Below are 26,348 nucleotides of genomic sequence, written 5' to 3' on the forward strand. Positions count from 1 at the left end.
AGGAAGAAACCTCTACAGACATTAAGATTCATCACATATTCAGTATAGCTTGAGTCTCCTTATCTATAGTATGGCAAGATCTAAATAATGTCTACTACCCCAAATAATAAGTGTGTGCTTTAATGAAATTACTATGAGTGCCGAAAGTATATCCTTATTAAAAAAATATATACATATATATGAGCTCCACCGCCTAAAATGGTATGTATACACAAAAATAAGTAGCAGTTCATGATACACCTCAAATACTTTACAGCACATACACTAGACACATATACAATATAATCTCCACAATGCAACTGCAAAAATAAGGGGCTTATTCACAATATAATTTAATATAATTTAACTTTTTTAGGCAATAACGTGCTTAAAGTGATTGCTTTAATCCTCACTAACCACTGCTCAGTACATTTGTTTTGTTCCCCCCAGAAGGACGCAGGCCGGGTACACGCCATGTCATGTTTTCTCCCTCCAGGGTACATCCTTTGGTGCTTTGCAAGTGTGCACGTCCACAGTCTCAAGGCATTCTTTGCAATGTACGGCACAGCACCAGTGAAACTTGCACTCACACTTTGCCATCTTAGTGACTCGGGCCGTATCGTATCCTCTCCCACAGCACATGACCTCGCAGCTGTCCATGCCTCGTGATGTCTGGTTGCAAAGTCTGCCTGCTGTTCCCACTGAACCTAATATACATAGAAAAAATATATAATATATATCACTACATGTACAACTTCTTCTACATGTCTTGTTTAACAGAAAATGCAATATAAAGTTGCGGGCATTTCATTGGCAAAGCAGAATCATTTAGTATTTTTACACATCACTTAAGAATTACTACCAGTTTGAAAGGCAACACTTTTAGATCCTTTAGAATAGGGGTCAGATTAGTATTGGGACAATTTCCTCAGCAGATTCCATAGTGTTACTGGCATCATCTTGACAACAGATTGGTTGGAAGTGCAAGGTGTTCCTTATTACAGTCTTGACATCGACTTGGCAAAAATAACTTGCTGAAAATGGCAAATTTTCAGAGGTATCTTGTTAAAGGGTAACTTTCCTCCAAAACAAAAAACATTTACATCACATGACCTCATGAAAGGTTGTGATGTCAGCAGATGCAAACTGGATGTTTCTATTGAGTTTTGCAGATGTTTTTGTTCCCGTGGGCATTACTGCAGAAGGGAGCAAAAACATGGATGTAGGTTTTTTTTTTTGTAGTAACTCATTGGAGCATTTTTTTTCTCTTTTTGCCAAGCTCCTACTGGTACAAAAACATAACCAGATAGGGGCCACACATGTTTAATTCTACTCCAGTTACAATATTACATCCTAATTGTTGTCATTCAAAAGCAAAAAACATCTTTACCATGAGAAGCAAGCAAGCTTGCTTGTTTTAGACAACCTTCCACTATGTTGAAATCAAACAAACTTGTCATCTGATACTATGGCAGATCGGAATGCTATTAAAGGGCTATCACACCTTGTACCATTACAAACCCCGAGACTCTTCAAATATCTTGTTTTAATAACTTGATATCACTACTCGGAGTACAGTAAAAGGGAGTTGGCCCTTGAATTGGCGACCACAAGAATCTGCTTGATTCAGAAGATCAGTGGAAAGAAAAAAAAAAAACAACAACTTTGAGACAGGGGTCAAACTTTCTATCAATATGCAATCATTCAATGATGCTTCAGGCTATACCTAGTATTATATTTTGACATGCAAGCAGCCGACACCTTGGCTTCCAAAGATTCTTTATAAATGCTTATACAAATTGTTTATTTAGCCCACAACTGTGTTCACTGTGAGTCATTTCCCCCATATCAGGAAGAAACCCTACATATTGGTCCTCTGCTCGTAGGTGAGAAGAAATGACCTGAGGGCCACACCAGACATCTGGAATTCCATTCATACCATCAGGAACCATCTGCACTTCATATAAGCCACATGCACTGCAAATACCCATCACTTACAGGAAACAAATATCATTTGAATAGCAGGACTATCTCATTAAGCAGGTGTGTTAACAGCTGAAGACACATGTAGTAGCTTCCTAAGGTTTCTCAGTAACACATTTTGATCCAGAATGATGGAAAAGGTATACACAGGCAGTCCTTTTCAAATATTCTTGAGATTAAAAACATATTTCAGGAATGTAAATTCTCTGGTGGCTCACTTTACAATATTTACAGATGGACACGCTTAATTCTTTTTACTGTACTAAAAATGGCATTAAATACAAATTGTGTATCCATGAGCCTATAAATACTATGCAGCCCTTGGCTCCCCCTCGGGTTTTGGCACTGAACCCACCTGCCAGGTGGGAATGCGTTGGGAGCAGTGTTCCCTCTAAGCTGTGCGCTTGTGCGTGCGCACGCACATAGCTTTCAGAGGGAGCGCACACGAACAAAAATTGTGCGCACAACCAGTAGCGTACCGAAGGGGGGGGGGCGGTCCGCTACCGGTTGAGTGCACAGCACCCCTCCAGAGACGGACATTAATGTCCGCCGCTAGAGGAGCAAGCTCGGTTGGGGAGATCAAGGATCTCCCTCCAACTGGCTTAAAATCAATAAAGGGAGCGGGAGGTCTGTTAATACAGACCTCCGATCCTGCTCCCTTGCGATGCGGGCGGCAACTGATAATGTGCGTCAGGATTTGATGTCAGATCCCGGTGCACAGCACTGAAGCCACGCCAACCATCTTTACTGCACCGGAAGGAGAGGACACAGAAGAGGAAGAACGAAGAGGAGGAAAAGTGACAGAGAACGGGTAGGAAAACACTCTGTGAGAGTAAATTAGTAAGTGTGTGAGAGTGATGGGTGTTATGTTGTAGTTTAAAGTGAATGTTTGTGAATGAGTGTGTGTGATAGCATGGATGTGCAAGTGTGTGGGGGGGATAGCATGGCATAGGGAGGCTGTAATCATATTCCTATCATGCTCAGGTTCCAGCATGTACTGCCAGCCTGGGCATGATAGGAGTGAGATTGCTGGTAATAATTATATATTTTTTGTTCAGTTTTGGTGTGTTAACCACACCTTTATTAAAAGTAAGTAACACACCAAAATTGGACAGAAAAATTTGATAACAATATAAATTTTATATATATATATATATATATATATATATATATATATATATATATATATATATATATATATATATATATATAACAGCAATCCCACTCCTATCATGCCCAAGCAACCAGTACATGCTAGAACCTGGGCATGGTGGTAGTGTGATTGCTGTTAATCATATATATATATATATATATATATATATATAGTTATTGATTTTTTTGTCTAATTTTGGTTTTACTTTTAATAAAAGTGTTTTTTTTATTTTTGTTTTTAAAGGTGTGGGGGGGTCATTTTCAGTTTCAGTCAAATGAATGCTAAATTTTCAGGTTCAGAATTTTCATTTCGGTGCATCCCTATATAGATATATATAGCATATATATATATAGTATAGATTATATATATATATATATGCTACTAGGCCAGACACTAAAGTGGTAGGCCTACACCACATCAATGTTTGGCTTAGTATATAGTGATAGGGGTTATGCTGCATTATTGTCAATGTCTGGCTCAATGTATACTGATAGGTGTTATGCTGTACCACCGTCAGTGCGTGCCTCAGTATATAGTGATAGATGTTCTGCTGTACCACTGTCAATGTTTGCCTCAGTATATAATGATAGGTGTTATGTTGTACCACCTTCAATGTCTGCCTTAGTAAATAATGATAACAGTTATGCTGTACACCTGTCAATGTTTGCCTAACGATAGAAGCTATGCAGTTTTAAAGTGTGTGTGTGGGGGTCCCACGTACAGGATCCGCCCCAGGTGCCAAATACTCTAGGTACGCCCCTGCGCACAACAGTTTTTCCCAATTTTTTTTTTTATCCTTTATGCAGCCTGGAGCCTCCGCTAGTGATCCGCTCATAATTTACTTATGCAGTGAGAATTTCATCTTTAAAAAAACATTACAGTAAGTAATACTGTTGTGTAACTAATACTACATTATCACACTATAATGTAGTGTTATTAACCATGACCGAGCTGTTCCAAAAATATAGAATAACAATTTAACGTTTGCAGAAGCATATTGTGCGCACAAAATTTTGGCTCTGGGAAAATTTTGCACAAGAGAAATTTTCTGCGCACACCACCTAAGAAAAATTAGAGGGAACATTGGTTGGCAGCTTTAGTTTTTCTGCTCTTAGTATTTATGTGCATGTGTAGTGGATGAACAGGTTCATTCACTGGACCGAGTCAGAAGGAAGAATGTCCTAGCAGTGTTACTTAGCATGACTGGGAAGTGAAACAAATAATGATTTGCCTCCCTGTAGCCTGAAGAAGAAAATAATACACTCACTAGGTACCAGAGAATAAAAGACATTGTCTTGACCCAAAGATATAGTGATCTGACTGTTCAAGAGCATCAGTGTGCTTCGCACAAGGTATGTACGATGCGCTAGGAAATACCTGCAGCTGCGTAAGCATTCTGTAGAAATAGAGAGGTACACTGTCATACTATGTTAGTAGCTGAATGAAGATATAAAGAAGATCACTTTTAGGTACATTAATCATCCACAAGAGCCCAGCAAAACCCATGATTCTTATTCTTTGTAGCAAACGTATACTAATTACAGGATCTCATACATTATACGGTACAAAACCATGTATGGCATGAGTCTGGAAAAAAACTTTAAACATTAAGTTCATCATACTTAATCCTTTTATTTTAGGCTATTTAAAAGCTTTCACTTTATTTACCTAGAGTACTGGGGATACTCACCTACTCATGATCCTCTGGCACTCTCCAGCCTTTTTTAGAAACACATCTAAAACATTAATCTGTGATACCCGTAATCTGAATCCTACCAGCCGTTGCTGTGAGGAACAAAACTTATTTTGGAGGACCCCGACACCTGATCATCTGCAGCAAGGCACATAATGAAACAGTCTGCATCAGAGAATGGAGAACACATATTTCTCACCATTTAGGTTATGAACAGTACATGACTCTGTGACTTAACACATTTTATACTTTCTCATCTTTAATGTTTACGCTGTCCCAGTTGTGTTGACAACGTAAGGTGAAGTGTAGAGGATCCTAATTTCTGTAACACAAGCACTTCTCTCTTTCTAAACGCATACAGATCACACACCTGCAGAAGGACATTCTGGGTCTGAACCAGAAAAAAGCATCAATTACTCTATGCAGACAGGATCATAAAATGACTCACCATTCTATAAGAGGTAAATGATGGAAGCTTCCATCATAAAGTCTGTGAGCATTTGAAGGATATTAAACTACAGACAAAACTAAGTATAAAGTCTGTGTCCGTTAAAGCTTCTCCAATCACATCATTACCTTTGCTTTCTATTCAACACCTTACATATATTGCCAAGTGATATACACTGGGAAATTACACAAGTGTTAAGCGCTTTAAGGGTGTATGAAGCCAGTTTATGAAAGGTGATTAAAAAGTTGACATTTTATGCTTTTCAAGGGATTGTATGCATGTAATAATCTAGGTGTCTTTTGAATATGTTTGTGGGCACCTTTGTATAAGAAGTGTTCTGATGTTACACGAACCGCTTGAAGCTGTAAGTGCTTAAGCAAACAACAGCTATTTATTTTGGCCACATTGACTTAATATTATTTGGGTAGATCATGAGAAAATAGGTCCAACTATATATAATGCCATAGTTCCAATGGTGTACAGTTGTTATCAGGGTCTGTCCTTGACCAAACAGCACCTTTTGTTGTCCCACACATCCACATGCCATGCCTTTAGTATTTGGAAAGAAAATATCAGGCTCCCAAATGTCCATACTAAGGAGAGGCCTGACCCTTTTTATAACCCAAATCTCTATGTCCTCTTTTCTAGGAGTTTGGAAAGAGGTTGTGTTATTATGGCGACAACGATGCTCCTAGTGATTGAAACATCCCTATTGTTGTGACAGTGATAAGACCACTTGAGAATCATTGTTTAGACATAACCCGTTATGCTCCCCCCCCTTCCTCATCTTATATTGAGATAAATGTGTAGTTTGTTATATGTGGATGATTTACTCCTTAAGAATAAAGCATTTAAAATAATCCATGACTGCTCACCACAAGGTTTGATTAATATGATTTCCTAGCAGCTTCATAGCAATAAAAAGCTATGAAGATTGAAATCAGTTACGCATAAAGATATAGTAGTCATTGTGAAGCAATCAGTAGAATGGTTCAAGTGGTTGGTACAATGGACAAGCATCATATGCTTGCATTGCAAAAAGTGTCAAGCAAGGGGTGGTGTAGAACTAACAACTAATGATTACTAGGTTTCTATAAAGAATAATAAGGAATTCAGTCTTTCAGCTGACTGGTGTGTTCATAAGGCAGATGACATTGCCTTCGAATCATGTGCCTTGGTGCTGGCTGGTGTTCACCTCCACATAGTAGCAATTGCCAACAATGTTAAGGAGGACAACCCTTAATGTGTACACCGATTCAGCTGCTTAATAACTCTCCAGGATTCCGGTTAATAGTTTTATGTATACAAATTATGTAACGTTTCTACTTGTGGAGTCCGAGCAACACACTTTCAAATTTACAGCTACTACGGACCAACGTGTAATCTTACAACCATGTTAGAGGGTAAAGAGCAACTTTCTTTGGACCTTTCCAGCAGATTTGTGTTTAATGTTAATAGAATGGCCATAAAACAAAGGTCCCCTCCTTTCTGTTAACCTCTTGTTTGACTCTTTCTAATCACAGCACTCTGATAGCCTCTGCTCTGTGTTTAGTGAAACTGTGCATGGATTAGCCGAGATTAATTTTATGGCCGAGTGGAGGTTTTCAGAAGTGTACTGCGATTGCCTCTGATTTTGCTAATAAATTTTTCACAGGGTGTATTATACAAAAAGGAGACCCTGATGAATACAGAGGAAATGAGAAGTAGACCTGCCTAGAAAGAAATACTGCGTTACTATACGACAGAGCGTGAAGAAGTGCTTTGGAGTACTGGGAGTGTCCTCTTTCAGTAAGATGGAGAAGATTTAGGAATCAGTCCTTTATATGGAATAATTCTTCATATGAAATTTCACTCTGTGGGCCAATAGCTCAGCTTTGCCTGCATTTTTGTATATACTGCACGTAAGATATTTCAAAATACAGTTTTTAATTTTGTCCTCATTTACATTCCTCAACTTACATTACATTTTATTGGGAATTATAAAATTATAATCATAGGGCAAAGCCTTTCTAGGCTCCACGTAAATTGCTATTGATTCACCAATAGACACAAGAATAAATATACAATTAACACAAATGATATTGCTAGGCTTATATCCTTGGCTTGAATCAGAATCAAACTTCGACAGAACTTTATATGGATTAAAAGCATTTTATGCACACATTTTACACACTCCGTAAGTGTAAACAGTAAGCGTGTGAGCTGCTAAATGGAAGACATTCGATGTTGGCTTGAAATGCCCTTTATCGTCGCCTGGTTAATCTTACATATTATTCCTTAGAATATGCACCAAGGAACATTGACCTTTCCGTGTAGCCCGTGTGCTTTACTTTCTAAGCTTTTGCTTAGTTTCTCTGTCCAGAGGCCCCAGTAGTAAACGGTGAGAAGCAGCAAATTCACGAGCTGGTGTACAAAACCATGTAGCTGCTGAAATGGGACCACCATTTAGAGTGACGTAAACAGGCAATTAAAATGCTACGTCCTGTCCAAGGATTGTGGGAGGGAAAGCAGCACAATTTATTTAACAGAAGGACTTGGCATCTAATACTTTACAGTTCATAAAAAGTGTAGGTTGTATTCACAGAACACACACCCTGTCTCCCAGAATGAGAGGTACTCTGAATATAATATCCTACCCAAAGCAATTGATGCTCCAGTTTATTTGGGGAGGTTATGGAAGGCTAGCAGATCTAATTCAGCAATTCCCGCATTGGACTTTCAGTTTATTATAAAAACATTGTTTTTGGCTTAGAAATGGGGGATATCATTATGTTTCTTAAAGCATCTGACTTCCGCATTACAACCCCATTTTTTTAAGCCTGGAACCTGCAATAAATATTTGCTTTGGCTAGGCTGTGAGAGTGGGACCAAATTGTAAACACAAATTTAGGGGGTTGCCATGTATCCTTACAAAGCAAATAATAGTAGTATAGAGAGATAGAAGCATCATGTATTTTTTAAGCTTATTGCTATACAATGGGGGGTTTCTTCTGATGATATAGGTTGCCTGTGGTAATGCCTTCATAGTTTATCTCAACACCTGATGCCCCCGTTTAAATTGTACGGCGCTGCGTAATTTGTTGGCGCTTAATAAGTGAAAGATAATAACAACATTAGTAGTTCAGAACCAAAAAAGGGCCCACACTCTTCAAAAGTGGTGCTGGCATGTTACCCAACCAGTTTTTTTTTCCATGGCTGTGAAAGTGAGGGCCCCCGGACTGGATAAAAAAAAAAAAAGAATCCGAAAGCCAACAAGAGCTTCTGGAGTCTAGGGCTGCTCCTCTATGCCTTACTTAAAACACACAGCTACCACAAAAATATCTTCAGAAATGTCCACTGAATACAATAAAATAATAGAGGAACAGACCATAGCAACTGTTCTACAGTGACAGTGCTGATTCTCTGGTTGGGGAGATCGGCCATACAGTAACACACACACATGGTGACACCATACATTCAGGTGTCGGGTGCCATGCACCCGCTGTTACAGCCTTAACGCACCCCTGCTTCTAACTCAAATAGCTAAAGAAAAGCATTGGAATCCTTGCAAAACATATTAAAAATAGAAATACAAGCTTAAGCAGCACCATACTGAATCTTTCATTGGTTACTTTATGTATGAGCATATTTGTAAGTATATGCATTTCACACCTTGCATATTTTAAAAAATTCAGCAAGCCAACTTCTCTACAACATTAACCCTTTCATGAACAATGCAGCACCTGGTACGCCATGAAAAGAAGTCCCTATAGGATCAATGACATACCTGATAGGTCATCAGTTAAAAACAGTTATACGATCATGGAAGGTCCGTGGAACATCATTAAATTGTCTTTACATTGTGTAGTTATTGTGGTTGGGGGGTTAGTTAGTGCTGAAATAGACTAGGGTTATTTTTAGGTTTAGGTAGGGATTCAGAAAATAATAATAATAATTATACGTTTCTGAATCAAGGCAAATATATTTTAGGTATTTCTTCCCAAAAATAGCCCTGGTCCACACAGGAGTTCAATGGTTAAAATCTAAGTATATAGTCATTTAAATGTGATGCAAATCAAAATCACTTTCTAAACTGAAAAACAAAAAATAAAACAATCTCCATAATGGAGCAGGTGCTAATTATTTATCTTAAAAACATATATTTTTTTTTAGTTTGAATCTCCATTATTTTCCATTAAGGTAATTTTATTTTTTTCTCTTAAAAAAAACCCCAAAACATGTTGTCCCAATTAAGTGGGACATGTTTAATGATTGACAACATCTTGTACAAAGACATTAACACTTTCAAGTGTGTATTGTATTCCTGTGAAAGAAAAAGGTTATAGAAAGGGCACCAATAACAAAATCTTATCTTGTTCACCTTGTCAGGAGGTGTAGACACCTGATTTGATGAAGCACCACAAATACTATGTCTTAGCTTAGCTTTAGCGTTAAAAGCACAGAAGAAATGGAACATACTTTCTACCTCATCAGAAGATATGTGGGCGCAAAGAAAAACCCATGTCTTATTGCCACAATTTTTTTACAATGGGCACAATTCTTAAAAACGGATCTGTAACAGTGATGAAACTCATGTACAATGTCAAAAAGATATTTGGAAATCACTTTTACTGGAACCCTGAAATTATATGAACTTTCTTCTGAAAAAGTTAAATAAAAACTTTAATAATGTTTAGAGTTTAGTTGGATTCCTTGCAACATTGCAGTTTGGGGATTTAACTAAGAGTTTGCAAATGAGATGCAGTAAAACATTCCGACTCACACATATGATACAAGAAAGGGTTGAGTTGGCCACGCGTATTGCCTTGTTAGAAGAACAAGCCTACGGCTCAATTCACTAGATTATTGCACAAAAGGCGCCTTCAAAGGCAAGAGGAAGGGGCCAGTCCTCCCTGACAAATCTACGTTTGTACAGTATACAACACATTATACATGAGCAGTCTTTCTGTTGGCAAACAACAGCTTGTGTGATAACCAGAAGTGATACAGAGGATCAATGTCTTGAGGACGAGAGAAGACATATATTAGAAACCAATCCAATGACATAACTTTCCTAAAATACAGGTTTCCATGTCTTAACAACTGTGCGTCTAGTAATATCAAAGGGAAACTTCCACCTAACCTAGGACAGGTCTTTGGAGAAGCTCATTAGAGCCAACCTAGGGCAGCCAATAGTGTCAGTACATTCATGTTTGACGATGTTTGTTTTTGGTGTCTGTGTACCTCTGTGTTAAATACAGGTAGATACATTGTTTTTCTTTTGCATATAATAATTCGATTTTAAACAAATAACAATTACATGTATATGTCAAATGGTGGGATCTGGAGATACGAGTTATAGGTAATAAGCCTACCCTATAGAAGAGACCATGAATGTGGTATGGTAATAAGTAGCCCTACGTAAATATATGGTATATAATTTAGCAACACTGGTTTCTTTTTTATGATACAGCCTTGTGTTGACATTGAAAGGTTTATATTTTTATTGGTATACTGTGTTTTTTTTTTCTCTCTGTGCATGGGCAAGATATTTATTTCAATTTTCTAGAACGTGTTACATTTCTTTAGACCTGTGTTGAGTATTCCATAATCTCGAAAAAAGTTTGGAACAGATGAAAATGCATCTATTTAACGCACGCCAACAGTCTGGATGCCTCATTGGTTACTATAATCCAATTTCTGCCACTGTTAACACCAATTAACGTGGATCATCAAATTGAGACCATTGTTGTTATGTTATGTTTGGGTAAGCCACACTTTGCAACTTTCCTGTTAAATTGTTTTTGCAGAACATAAGGTAACACTATCTACTCGACTTCTTGATTCTGGAAACTTTTGGTCTGCTAACATTTTAAAGGATCACCCCAGCCCTATTTTCATGTAAAATATGTATTGGAGTCCATTCAAAGAATTGAAGTCCATGCAGATTAAAGTATGTGTTCTAGAAAGATACTTTAGATGTATTTTGAACTCATATAAACAAGCTTTCTTCCAACCACAAAAACAACATTTTCTGTAGGGTTTTTCAGTTTATATTCTGTTAGACGAGCAGCCCTTTTATTCTCAGGAAATAAAAGTAACATTCTCCTATGGAGTCATATTTTTATTATATCTAGGTGAAGCGTCGGTGGCATTAAAGATATATAGACTGACAGATTATTGCCCTCTCTGGCATATTATGATATTATATAGTGGTTTTGAATTATGTGATTAATCAGAGATCTGTTATAATGGGAAATTTTTTATTTAGGGGTAATTTAAGTCTGATTTTATTTTACACCACATGAATATTTCATATAGGCTTAAAATGGAAACATATAAACCAATTCATAATAAATTCAAGCTGCTGAAAACGCACAAGCTTCAAGTTTGGAAGACGTCATTTCTTTCCCAAAGTGACCTTAAGTCAACAGTCAATATCAGACATACAATTGAAATTCAGAGAAAATAGCAGAGTTTAAAAGGAACATTATAAAATCAGGTTAAGTGCATCTTTGCCTATTTCATTCCTTAAGTGCTCTCTCGGCATCGGCTCACTGCATGTAAATCTGACATAATCAATAAATTTTAACTTTTGATATACAGAAAGATGAGGAATCGCAGAATGAAGTCACTATTGTGTTACCTAACATTGAAAATGAGTATTTCCATTAGTGCAGATAAATACGTCACACTATGTTAACAAAAGAAATGATCTTGTGTACAATTGCTGTTCATTAAAACTATATATAGAGAGTACTAAGCATTATGTCATTGGTTTGCATGGTGAATAGTAATTCTCAATGAGCATGTAAGATTGTACTTTCAATTATAGGTCTCAATTGTTGGGTGGTCCCTCAAAACCCTTCTGGCAACGCAGGCTTTTTGGAAAATGTAAATTGTAGATAGATTACGGAATTGAAGAACAGCCAAATATATAAAAATAGGCACATACTAAAAACACTCACAGAATAAATAATATCCAAACATTTGACAGTCCCTTAATACTACAAAATAAGTATAAGAAAGTCAACTGAATTATTAAACAATCGTGTATATATTAAATATCCATGGCAAAAAGAATCAGAGGTCAACCAAGGTGGCCCACGACAACTTTATTTGAGGCTTCAGCTTCAAATTTTCTGAATGCCAGAAAGTAAACTACCAATTCAATTGCACTTCCCCAAAAAGACGACAAATAACATCACATAGACATAGAACACACTCAAGATCTTAAAATATGTTCTTGTTCAACAAGCCCTCACCCACATACCCCACTGTCACCTAAAGGACTAGTACTCTCCACCAAATGTATCGGTTTGTCTTAGTCTGTCAATTCTTGTCTTGTCATATCCCTTGAATTTATGTATTGTATTAAGCGCTGCGTAAACTGTTGGCGCTACATAAATAAAGGATAATAATAATAATAATAATACTCTCTACCACCTTCTCCATGTCCTCTGTTTCCCTTGACTCACTGCCCCTCTAGATTGTTAACTTGAGGACAGTGACCTTGTAGCTGAAGTTGGTACATTGATTTTGCATATTTGCCAGTTTTCGACATAGCATAATTTGTGGGCATGATGAAATTAAGTGATGATAATATGCCACAAAGGCACATTAGCATGTGGACACTGAGCACGCATAGGATGAAGGCCAGAATGAATTCAGACTGTTAGCTGCTATGCAAAGTCTTGAAGCAAGAACTGTTGGGCATATGTAAGTTCACAAAAAATAATATGGGCATTTTTTATGGAAGAATTTTTTTTTCCCATAAATGTAAAAGTGTTAATACAGATAAGTTAGGTAGCTTAAATAAACATAACTTTCACAAACAAAATGCTACCTATTATAAAGTGAACAAAAATTACTTTTCAGTAGTTTGCAAAGAAATGGTTCTCTCTGCTGCAATTCAGGAATTTAGAATACGTTATGTTATGGTCTATGCTCTGTCCTGTGCAATCAGACATTGTTTCTTACACTTGAGCCCATGTGAAGTGCCTCATCACTCCTCATGGCATTGTCCTTCCACTGAGATTTGATTCATGAATTCATTATTAAAGAATATTGTAGATTGCTTTCCTATAACCGGACATAAGAACGACATCTAAAAAGTATCCACCTTTAAAATAAAAATAAACCAATTTCAGTAGGTTTTATATTTGGCACTTACCAGCATCTCTATCTCTCAGGCAGTAATCAGGTGAATTCTCAAAGTATACCAAGTCATTGGAAGTAGGTTTGTTAAATTTCTTGTTCGCTACAGTAAAGCCAGTACCATCTTGATTCATGACCACCTGTATGGCTCCATTATATTTCCTCCATAGAAAGTCTCCGGATCTTCGAAAGTCTCCCATAGCCAGCCAACATGTCCTTAGGGTACAGGATCCACTCACCCCATGACACTTGCAGTCTTGTTTCATGAACCTCTTGACTGCCTGCACCAAAACAGAAAGAGAAATAGGGATCTGTTGTATGTAGGTGATATGTCGTAGTCTTCGTACAAATACACGGACAACCTATTATCATACGAACAGAGTGGGAGGTAGCAACAAAATAGATATAACCCTACCATTACTAACGGTCTAAATTTGGTGAAAAAATATGTTTTATTTTATAATGAATATTCACACTCACTACAATGCAGTTTGAGACATTTACCTAAATCTGTTGGTTAACAATTAGAAGCTTGAATTTGTAAAAGCTAGCAAAGTAATGTAGGAGATGTACAGTAAATTATGCAGAAATTTGACAAACATGGGTGTATCTATTCTATGTTCTTTATATTTTCCTACAGAGAATATGCAAATCCTCAGATTATCATCTGGAGTAATATACAGTATGAAAGCCTCACTTTTCATAGTTTTACTTAATGTTAGTCATAATTATCAATAGAATGTATAAAAATCAAATACCTTCCTTCCTGCCCTGTTGTTATGAAGGTTCATCAGTGCTCGAGCGTCTTTTCCCTTCCTCTCCTTTGCATCCACAAACGCTCTAGCAAACTTGATGCCATAATCAATGTTATCACTGCAGCCACCCCAGTCAAAGCTGCCTTTGTTGTCTTTGGAAGGACCCTTTTTGTTAGGATCACAAGAACACGATTTCAGTTCTCCTTGGCTGCAGGCTCTTGTGATAGCAAATACTACTCCAGCAGATGAGATGGCATACACAAATGCTGACTCTCGACTACCTAAAATCCATAACAAGTTTTTTTTTGTATAAATACATATAAGGATAGCTTTACTGTTCACATTAATCTTCCATCAAATATTGAAACCCTACATGCAACATATCATTTTTTCCTGCTACCTCTTTGCCTTTAACGCATATGGTAGCTATTTTCCATACAAGAATTATATTCGCTCAAACACAGCTCTTTGAACATGACCTACCGCCAGTCAGCTAGAGCACTGGCTTGGCAGGGTCCATTCTACTGATTTCAACAGGAGCGCTTTCCTGCCACCGACTAGCTGCTTCAAACAGCCTATCAATGGCATAAATCATTGGACCACTTACCGCGTATAGGAGCTTTTTCGTTTTTAAAGATTGTATATTCAAGTAATCACAGAGTACTGATAGTATATCTATATAGTATAGTGAGGCTGTCAGCGACTGGGCCTTTAATATGCATTCTTTCTTGTGAGAATGTTTGTATACCTTGTATAAAAAGAGTTCTACACAAGCCCTTATAGAAATATATTGTTTTATTATACAAAAAAATATAAAAAATCAAGACAAATGATATTTAGACAACAGAGGTTTCTAGGAAACTAATCAGAGCATATGGAGGAAATATGGTTTTGTATATATATATATATAAGTGTCTCAAATGCATGTAAACAGTAAGTGAATCATAAAGTGCTAAATCATTTGAATAATATTACCATTTGCTCACTATGGAGTGCACCTATTGATTCGGTAGACATGTAAAGGACTAATAGTTTCAATAAATATATAAATAATCCGGACAATCAAAGAATACATCTTTAAAAAGTCAACTTGAAAGTGCTGTAGTGCTTACCCATTAACCTCCACTTCCCCTACGCCGTTTCGGTTCTCCTTTTTCAAGGGGTCGCTGTCATTTCCTTGTCGTATACGGGTATTTATACCCCTCCCTTCAGAAGTTGCGCGCCGAAACCCAAATTGGCGCCGATGCTGCGTCTCCGCCCCGCAAATCACTGCCTCGTATCGGACGCCCGATCGAAGCAGGACCTCAGGACGGCCATCGCCGCGCCGGCGCACTAGGTTTCGGCTCGGAACTTCTTTAGCCTTTGTAACGATCGTATTATGCCAGAATGACCCTTAACTGTGTTACCAGAAGTGATCCTAATAAATAAATATAACAAATATATATGAATGTGTGAATATAAAGTGCATGGAGTGTATGTTATAAATAAATATTATAAATAAAGTGATGAGTGCATAAATACCTATATTTCCTCATGCATGTAATGCATATATATAAATAAATAAATATTGTGCCCAAAACTCAGTATATATATAACTAATTCATTAGTCATCAATGTGAATAAATATCAACATATTAAAATGGAAAAATGGAGAATGTTAAAGTAAAAATGTTTGGTTTTTTTGTTTTGTTTTTTTAGTTTGTGAAAAAAAGAACTTTTTTTTGAAAACCGAGCTGGAGCAAACAGACCCTCCCTCCATGCTCCAGCAAGACCAATGATTGGTTGAATCATACAGTAATGAATAGTGCTGGATTATTCTTTAATGGAGAACCGTAGATGACAGATGAGCGTGCCGCAACAGGTATATTATACAAAGGAAAAATATGCAGTGAGTCTGAGCTGGGTGCACACACATGCAGAACTCACCTGGAAGGGGGCTTATAGGTTTAGAATACGTGAAATAAACCAGCAGGCATTAAAAGAGATCCATCACTTCTCTCAAATCCTACACGTTGCAGTTCAATACACTAATTGAGCCCATGTAATGGTGTTTACTGATTAAAATAAACTCCTTCTGTGTCTTACAGTTCCTTCTCAAGATCTGTATGATGACCCATTAAGTTATCACTTCCCTATTATCAAGGTTCTGTTTTTTTTATTTTATTTCAGGCAGACTGTATAAGGGTGATGAGAAGGAAAAAAAAATCAGATAATGCTAACCCCGCCACCCATCTCAGCTTCCATGAGTCAAGTAGTTGTCTCTAGAACAATTACAATGACTGACAAACAAGAAGCACACGCTATAGAATTAATTAATGGTAAAAGCTCTTAAGACAACATATCCCATTTTCATCCTAAATAAGCGTACTGCAGATATTAAGCGGCAATAACTTCCACTAGAGATTAAAAAAATTGTTCCTACGATAAGTATCCGTTGATGTAAGTATAAGAGGGAAAATCGTCAATAAAGTGAAATATTGCAAAATATGTACGTAGACGTATATAAATATAAATTATGTAAAGAAATTAGTGTGCTCAGGCAGATTATTATCAACAACCTTATGTAATATAAACCATTTGTGGCTTTAGAAAAAATACAATAATACTTTTATAATCCATATAAGATTTAAGTATTTGTACTCCTTTAAAGCCAAGGAAAATGCACGTTCACTCCAGAAAAATACTTGGGTGGGGTAGAAACCAGTGAAAGGATACAATTTCACATTCACAATCTTGAAAGCTGTTCGTGTAAAAGACTGTCCAAGTATCCAGTTGGATATATTAACAGGAATTATAGTGCAGATCAAATAATGGAAATATAATACCAAGTGGCAAACATAAATGCAGAAATGATGTGTTTTAAAACTTGCTTGTCACATAACGTTATTTCACCTGAACAAATAAATCGATCATTAATACCTCCCATTAAAAAAAGGGGGTTGCTGTTTTCCGATTAGCAGATCAGTGGAGGTTCCACCAAGAAGACAATAAACTTAGTTGAGGCAATGGTTTGATCTAGTGGGGGGCAACAGAGTCACGTAAAGTTGTGTTGTGTGACCCGCACTGTGTGCACACCGCATTAAAGACAGGCTGAGGCATGTGAGATGTGATTGAGTTATTGTATGTTAGTGTCTGTGACTGGTTATGTTAGTGTATGTGTGTCTGGGTATGTCAGTGTATGTATGTGTGTGTTAGAGTTAAATGCCCAGCTGTGTTAGTGTCAGTGTGTGTGTTAATGTGTCTGGTTGTGTTAGTGTGAATATATGTGTGTGCGAGTGCCTGTGTATGTTAGAGTGCCTGGGTATGTTAGTGTATCTGGGTATGTTTATGTTTTAGTGTGAGTGTCTCGATGTGTGTGTTAATGTTAAGTGCCTGGCTGTGTTAGCCTAAGTGTCTAGATGAGGGTGTTAGTATGAATTTCTGTGGTTGTGTGTGGGTGGGTGAGTGAGTGTCTGCTTGTGTTAGTGTGAATGCCCCTCTCTAGATCTGGCTCTGGATTCCCCTTGGTTGGGCCAATTTGTTAGTGTGCATTAGAACCAGGATGAGTCAAATACAAGAAATGCAGTGTTAAACACAGAAACTAGGCTTTAACTAAATAGTAGTCCCACTCACCTGGATTAGCTACCCAGCTCTCTGGCAGCGGGGGGATGTCTGCATGATGCGCACAGACAACCTCCGCTGCTGCCGGCACTTCTGCCAGGGCTTCTATGATGGAGCACCGGCGTGACTTGAGCTTCCGGTGCTCCACCATAGAAGCCCCAACGGAAGTACCGGCCAGCAGCAGCGGATGTTGTCTATGCGCATTGCGTGACCATTCACCGGCTGCCAGAGAGGAAGATCCCCCACAGCGCTGCAGGAGACCTGGATCCTCCTCTTTGCCAGCTGGTGAACATCTGCATGATGTGCGCAGACAACCTCCTCTGCTACCTGACATTTCCGCCGGGGCTTTTATGACTGAGCACCGGTGTGACGTGACCTTCTGGTGCTCAGTCATAAAAGACAAGTCTAGGGATGCATCGGTAAGTGGGGGGGGGGCACATAGGGGGGGTATAAGGCATATCTGGACGGAAGGGTAGCAAGCTGTGGGGCAGATGTGCATAATTGGGGGCAGGTTGGTAAATAAAAGGAAATAAAAACAAAAATGCATTTTTCCCAATCATAGTTTTTATTAAATATGAAAAAAATTGTTTACATGTGAATTAATATTTACTAATAAAACTTTTTTTCATTTATTTTGTTACTGAGTGCCCTGAGGCGAGTCAAAAAGAAACATTGAAATGCATTTTCTATTTCATTTTGCACACCTCTGTGTAATTTTGCCATCAAATCTGAATAAAGCCCACAATTGAGATATGTATATATATATATTATATATATATATATATATATATTATATATATATATATATATATATATATATATATGAATCTATGTATGTATGTATGTATAAAACAGGTCCATGCACCAATCACTGCTCATAGGCAGGGATCGGACATACTTCTCTTACATGAGAAGTGGCTGATTGCTGCTGATCGATCAGTGACCATTCTACCTTCCTTGAAGGGAGCCTCCGCATATAAATATAAAGTGGTGGTTCTGTATAAAGGTAATCTGTGGTCTATGGACCTCTTGGATAATCATGTATCCCATAGGTGGCTAGCGGTGAAAACATTCTTCTATTTCTTCTTTTCATGTTTTCACTCTTCATCTCAAAATGACATTTTCAGACTCGGCATACAAAAATATTGAAATGCACTACTTAATTCTGTATTCCATTACAAAACAGAAAGGATGTCTGCTTAGTCTTGTAGAATGACGACTTATAATAAAATGTAACACTTAAAACTTTGGAGCACAGGCTCAATATGGATTCTACTGATTTCCTTAATATTTTAGTTGGCATGGCAATGTGGTCATCAGCTGCCAGTTCAACAGCTAAGAACCATGTTGAAATGAGTACTAAAAAAGTACAAAAATGAAATGAGTAGAAAAAAAGTTTTCAACTTACTGCGTAAAACCAACTTCCCAAAAAGACTTTGGTCCCTTTCTAGAGTGTTGCAATTCCAGCGATGATGGCGAAACTGATGCTGGCATTCTGCTGTCCACTCGCTCACCCCTAGACCAATAACATGCATAATTTCTGGATAACGTTGGCACAACTGGCGCTGGTGAGCTACCAGCCCTGGAATATTATTGCACATCACTCGGGAAGAAGAAGTTGAAGAACCGACAGCTCCCATATACCTGCAGAAAGTAACAATATCAATTATCCAGAAATGCTTGTGAAAACATGACTCACTTTACTTATTAACTTTACAGTTTCTCATGGCCCATCAGTAAAGGACATAATCACAATCTGACATTTATTGCTAATAAAGACACACATGCAAACGTGTTGGCTATGTAGGTGATCACATGGAACATGTTGGTATTACAAAACCCGTACCGTAAAATAATAGTTGAACAATCTGACTCGACTGTTTGACAATGTAGTCATTTTGGCAGATAAATCATTTTCTATTCTATTTTTTTCTATGCTTGGACAAACTTTCTTTTGAAAGGGAAAGTGATGCTTCGTGATAGTTTTAATATTTTCTTGATCACAAAACCATACCCTTAGCTCTATCTTTGACTGTGACTGATCAAACACGTTCTTCTTTTCAGAGAAAACCTCCTTCTTTAACAGAAGTCTTACTCATATGGTTAAAAAACGCAAGACACTGGGAGGGGACAGGGGAGAAGGAGCCGATCAGCCGAAAATGGTTTTTCGCATTCACAGGGAAGGGATCCTGATAGGCATGGTTGACACCGAAAGGGTTAATCATCAGGGCATAAACAATGCTAAAAATTGATTTTAGCAACTCCGGCATGTAATGTCCATTAATGTTTCACTGGGCATTCACTGTTCATACAGCATGTGTGTTAACATCCCACTGTTTTTTCATATTACATATGTGAAGTTATATGGTGGAGCAAATAAATACAAGTATTCATTTCACACGTTTAATAACCTGGCACAGTCATAAGCACAGTCATTTATGTGATATCCCACCGTAGTCACCAATAGGCTGATGCTGTAATATGTGATATATTGTGTTTACTTTCTTAATGATTCAGTATCTCATTTGAATTAATTCAAGCAAAAACTCAAAATTCTTGAAATGTGTATACACTAACTTAACACTTCTTTGTTCATTTAATGCATTTGGCTTACTAGTTCTCTACTGTTCTATCATTACAATATCCCAGCCTTATATTTTTGTTCTCCTTTACAATTACTATGTGATGAATCAAATCTCTTAATTATTTGGATTTTAGTTTCAGATAAATAAATGTCCACCATTAATTACTCCCCTAAATATAACTTAACCCTGTACATTTGTCACAGATCAGTGAAGGTTGCCAACGTGTATTAAATAGTCTGATGGCTTCTTTATAGATTTCGTAAGTCTTGAAAAATGATATTTTACATTGACTTAGTAAACGTGTTCAAATAACATTTTCCAGAAACAGGATATCTGGATCTAGCAAGCAATCAGTATACCTCGGAGAACGTAGGCCACAACCCACAAGGAAAATAGTACATAACCACTTGTATTCACAAATAATACATATCAGAGAGTCTATCACAACCCGCAGTCACATTCTATACCTTAGAATGCAATGTGTTATACCTTCCACTGCTTGAATACTGTAACAGGATGCGTTCCAAGGAGCACTAGCACAGGTGTGAGTCCTGGTTAGGCGACAAGTCATTTTAATTCCTAAATAGCTTTTATTTAGAAAACACTTTTAATATGGCATTCAAGTAGACAATTCTCCCTTTTTTTGCAGTGATACAATGAATGTCGTGCACTGGAACGTGTTTTTTTCCTGATGGAAACCCACAGGTCACAAGAATATGCATAAAAATCCAACAGAACTTAAAAAAATGAACTACTTTACATAAGGCCAATTTACTTAATGCAGATTTTCGTAGAATGTACCCCTTTGCTGGCAAATGTTATTTTTTGTTATGTTGTTTACCCCTCTAGCCTAAAATGTTGTAAATTCCATTTTAATGAGTATGCCAGAGGCTTGGTATAAAAACTACCTTTGATTTCTAAAATACATTTAAAATTTGCCATTCATTTGTGCTACACCTAATGGTAATTACAGACCGAAACAACCAATATATGAGTTGTAGATAGATTTTGATGAGATAAGAAATTTCACTTTATTGATTATGTATAATAAAGGACCAAGCAAGGTCTTCTTGCAGCTAACACATAGTAAAGCGGGATAATGCTGAGATGGAAAAGATCCAGTGCAACTCACTGACCACAAGTCACTGTTTAGTTTTTTTATCCCATTAAAGTGCAACCATGTTAAGTACTTGTAATTATCCATGCAAGATTATACTACTTTATAAGGTTGTTGCTGCACTGTAATTCAAATAGCATTGCCATTAAAATCCTCTCATCTGAGATAATAGTTAAATTAAAAACAAAACTTTAAAAATGAAAAGAACCAATATGTTTAGTAAAAATAAATGGTTATAAAAAATCAACGAGACCCCAGAGAGGTTTAGGTGCCAGGTCCCCTTCAGCATATTTCCTTTCTTAAGAACTGACATTAAAAGTACCCGGACCGCTCCGAACATTCTATACACTCCATATTCCGTATTCAATATTAAGAATCACATAGCACATTTTCATTTATCATGATTAAGAAAGTACATTGTGTGATTACACGAATGGAAAAAAATATTTTATACAGATTGTTTCCATTTTCATTTTATATCCCATTTTTTTTTTGTGTTATGTCTTGGCAGATAGCCACATTCTGTCTTTCATATGCATGTTTTCACCCTATATGATACGCAAAACTGTAACAGACCAGAGTGGCAATAATTCCCTGCGGCTAAATCACCCTGTGTGTTTTCAGAATACTCAAAATCATTTTGGGATCTTCCATGGACGCTATAGTATTCCAGACTATATTCTATTACTACTTAAACTCTGTGCTCACTTGCCCTACTCCTACTGTTCATTTGTTTCTTTTTTCTTAATTTATTATATATATTTTTTAATATAAACATCTAAACAAATAAAAATTAAGGAAAAGGAACTGAATAACACATTAACAAAAAACAAGATACTTCCTAAACAATGTATAAATAGATCTAGAATAATGATGATCACTGGGGAGACAAATCCTGAAAGTTCATAGCAATAATGTGTATCAAATAAAGCCACTGGGGGTACTCGACTCATTTTTGTATTCATTTTTCCCAAATCGAAGTTTCATTAGCCTACACCCATTGTATTTTGGTATGACTTTCTCCACAGTCTCCTGCCAACCTGGTACTTTTGAGCAACTTTGTGGCCGCTAACAGATGAATAATCAAAAATAATTTTCTTTTGAAAAATTCGACCAATCAAGATGCAAAAATATACTATCTGGAGTATACAGCAGGGAAATCCCAAGTAACAAAGTTAGCTTGTCCCATAGTTCCATACTTCATTTATGGGTCTACAAAACCACCAAGTGTGTAAGAAATCCCTGGCATTCAGGCCACACCTCCGGCACATCTGATCTATAGTACCATACATCTTAGCTAACTTTTCCGGTAACAAGTACCACATTTCTTGAACTTTGAAGAATGTTTCAACAATACTCAAACAGTGGAAGATCTTATTTACCCCACTTACAACCTTAAGCTGTTCCTTCTTTGAGATACTCCTATTATTAGCCATTGATTCTTAAAACACTTTCTTATCACCCTGCAGTTGAAATTATTTTCACAACACAACAGATTTTTTATGTTAATACAATCACAGTCCGGTGAAGTCTCTAAACAAATCTCTCTCGATTCCCTTGTACTACCTGAAGCATATTTGTCTAAGCCAGAGTTGTTGACCTTTCTGACAAAGACAGGTCCCTCGCCCATCTATCAGTGACAAAATGGGTGACATCAACCATTCCTTCTCTCCCAAAAGCATCCTGAATCAGATTAGGCTCACTTGATTTCATCAGCCAATTATTAAAGGAAACATTACAATGTGCAATTCCATAACAAGATTATTATTCATAAACATTATGGACACCATTGCAGATCATGGATATCTGCTCATCTTTACAACACTCTCGTAATGGGCTTCATATTTCTTCATGTTTTTAAACCTGAGATTTTGAGAAATCCAAAAATGGAATCAAGTCAATAAAATGTTCTCTGTTCTACCATGAAATGACACTTTGGGGATCATATAAAAACAATGAGCCCCTACATGTACGGGCTTTGTCAAGAATGGGTTTTTATATACGTAGTATGAAATTCCTCAACATTGAAAATAATCAGAAATAGTAGTTTCTCTTTATGAGTTATTTTATATTGGTTTGCAATAATGAAAGTGATAGGTTTTACTATGGATGGCAGTGTGGGATAGACAGAAGAATAAATCAAGGAAGAACAACCAAAACCAATAAATAACTGATGTCACATTTAGATGTCTAAAAGTCTGAAAGGCCATCCAAACTTCATTATAAAGAATTTGTGCAAAAAAACCTTATGCAAATGTAGCTCTTAAGAACTAGCCCATCTTTATTCCTAACGTTGCTGCTGCAATAAATGCAAACATGGTTATATTTCTTGTTACACAATTAGCACCTGTTTTATATAGGTGTCCCCATATACTGTAACATACCAGGACAGGCAATTCGGTGGCAAAAGCCTACCAGGATAGAATTCCTACAGAGAAGTCAGCAAATCAGGTTGTCCCTAGAGCCAGCTACATCGAATCAGCAAATCTTAATGTGCTATAGCAGACAGAAATTTAACAAAATATATCACCACAACTTGCTAAGAATCAAAGGATTTACAAAGAGTGCCGCACCATCAAATGATATATTCAGTTTCTTTAAATTCTGTGAAACCGTGTTGTTCTGTATTTATTTATTTCCTATAGCAAGGGAGTCACAAACCAAAATAAATTACAAGAAAGAATCATTGCGATAAGAAGGGGTCCCCGTAGAAACCTATTAGAAGTCTTAAAACGTAAGATGACATCATCTATGCCCAGATGTTCCCTATTAACAATAAAGGTTTGGAAAGGCACCTTTAACGTTAACTCTCACTTCTAACAACGGCTTCTAAAACCGAAATATCAAAAATCCGACCCATCCTCCCCCACTTTACTAAGCGATCATAAAATATTTTTATTATGAGCGTGTATACAATTATATATATAACAGAGTTTTGACAGTGTGATTAAAAAAAAGCAATGTAATAAATTCTTCTTAAGCTACTTCTGCAAAACAATACTAATTTTATTGAAAAATGGCCAGCTTGCCTGATAAATCACCAGTACAGGAGAGTTAAATAGACTGCAAGCCTGCGGTTAAAGGCATCTGGTGGAATGGGGAAAAAACAGAAGGCATTCTAATGCAGTAATGACAAATGCACACTCATGAATCCATGAATATAAATGTGAACGCTAACCGATAAAGATGATTAGATATCTTAAAGACATGTGCAGGAAGACTAGGTCTACATAATTAGAGAATTGATAGAATTGTGTATTTGTGTATTAACTATTTCAATTGTTTTGGGGGTTTTTTTTTAAATACTTTTCCTTCTATAAAACACACGACTGGTTTTCGTCTTTGTGAAATCTTACAGCAACCTGTGCACGTAACCGTACATTAATGTCACACTTTGAAATCTAACACATAAAATAAAGCGTAGGCATAGAACAGGCTACGAATTCAAACTTACCAGCGGACGTGCAGCTACCCAATGTCCCAGTGGCACTAAGTGACCTCACCTGCTCACATTCAGCTTCCAGGTAATAAAATGGAAGCTCCAGAAGGACATGTACGCGTGTGGACAATTTCTCAGAGAAATGTAACATGCATATGTAATAGGGGAAAACGTACGAGAGGATGAGCAGGAAATAATTTAATTTGGTTGACTAATTATAAAAAGGGGAAAAAAAGTTTAATACCGCAAGATCTATCTTGTCATCTTGTAAACGAGACATGTTAATGTCCTCCTAGCAACTTTGTACAAAAACATAAATCTAAAAGCAATTATACGCATTTGTTTCAGCCAAGACCATTTATAAGATGAAGACACATAAGAAATGTTAATCTGGCAGCAAGTGGGTTAAAAGAGCAAAACTAAATGTAAATGCAAAAAAAAAAAGTTTAAATTTACCAGAATTATTAATCAATAATGATAAATGCTAAGCAAAGGAATGAGCTGGTACATTTCTGCAGAAAACAATTAGCGTTCCTTGTCAAAGCATAACACATGTGGATGAATGCTACCTACAGACTGTGTTAAAAGATAAAAACTTACCACCATGAAGTTGTTGCTTCAGGTGTTACGAGCAGCAAGATGACAGCAACGAGAAACCAGACGTTCGAGAGCAAGGCGTTCATATTAACAAAGCTTTAGTGCATATCAGTATCATGAGTATAGTATCCCATGGGGCAGGTGAAAGGTTACTACCTCCACATCAGACACAAACTCTTAGAAGCTCTGCTGGATGTCTTCCGTCCATCTCCAGCCTACAATGTCACATAAAACGCTAAGCTGATATTTGCAGGAAAATTGAAATCTACAGATGTAGATGACTTGGAACGTCCCCAAATCACTTAAGCGTTGCCGTAGAATGAAATAGTAGCAAGACAATGACAGAGGTTAGGTTGCTTCAGCTCTCCTGTTCAGTGAAAGCACAGTTGTGGGACTGATGGACGTTGCTTGCAGAATGGGTGGGTTTTTTACACTGATGGATGGAATGATGTCAAAAGACGAGAGAGGGTTAAAGAAAGGGAGGGCTGGGAAGAACACCTTTGATTGACAATTAAACCCTGAAGTCACCTTTCAGAAACACGAAACCCAACCGCTACTCGATCAAACACTTTGCAGTGTGTAAAGCACGCTGAATTAATATGATCCACGTGTACGCTCCTTTCAATATAATCCCAGGTTTTAAAACAGAAATCATAGATCTATCTAAGGAATACATCTCCCTTCCTCTCCAAACACATTCTCGTGCGCAGTTCAGGCAGAGAAATGTGTCCAGGTTATGGTGCACAACCTGATTTATTTAAGGCTATTCATTAATGTTCATCCGAGTTTGCAAAGTCACTAAATGTCTGACTCAATAACAGTGAACTGTAACATTGTAGAATGCTGTCAACTGGCATTTAGCT

General features: G+C 37.1%; 1 protein-coding gene across 1 annotated transcript; it reads right to left on the reverse strand.

The window, feature by feature from the left end:
* Positions 1-456: 456 nt before the first annotated feature.
* On the reverse strand, positions 457-25,571 carry WNT2 (Wnt family member 2). The gene is made up of 5 exons (XM_089482198.1): positions 25,489-25,571; positions 19,156-19,391; positions 14,151-14,428; positions 13,409-13,673; positions 457-686 (listed from the first exon to the last, which is right to left on the reverse strand). Exons 1-5 carry the CDS (start codon positions 25,569-25,571, stop codon positions 457-459), a joined length of 1,092 nt encoding a protein of 363 aa, XP_089338324.1.
* Positions 25,572-26,348: the final 777 nt, after the last annotated feature.

Source organism: Sceloporus occidentalis, unplaced genomic scaffold (genome assembly GCF_023333645.1).
Source record: "Sceloporus occidentalis isolate IW3139 unplaced genomic scaffold, rSceOcc1.0.p SCAF_17, whole genome shotgun sequence".
In the NCBI taxonomy this organism is placed as follows: domain Eukaryota; kingdom Metazoa; phylum Chordata; class Lepidosauria; order Squamata; family Phrynosomatidae; genus Sceloporus; species Sceloporus occidentalis.

Coding starts and splice junctions, on each gene's coding strand:
- WNT2 (XM_089482198.1), bottom strand. CDS start 25,571: ATGAACGCCTTGCTCTCGAACGTCTGGTTTCTCGTTGCTGTCATCTTG. Junction 13,674..14,150: donor ACAACAGGGCAGGAAGGAAG/GTATTTGATTTT, acceptor GTTTTGGTGCAG/GCAGTCAAGAGGTTCATGAA. Junction 687..13,408: donor CCTGAGAGATAGAGATGCTG/GTAAGTGCCAAA, acceptor TATGTATATTAG/GTTCAGTGGGAACAGCAGGC.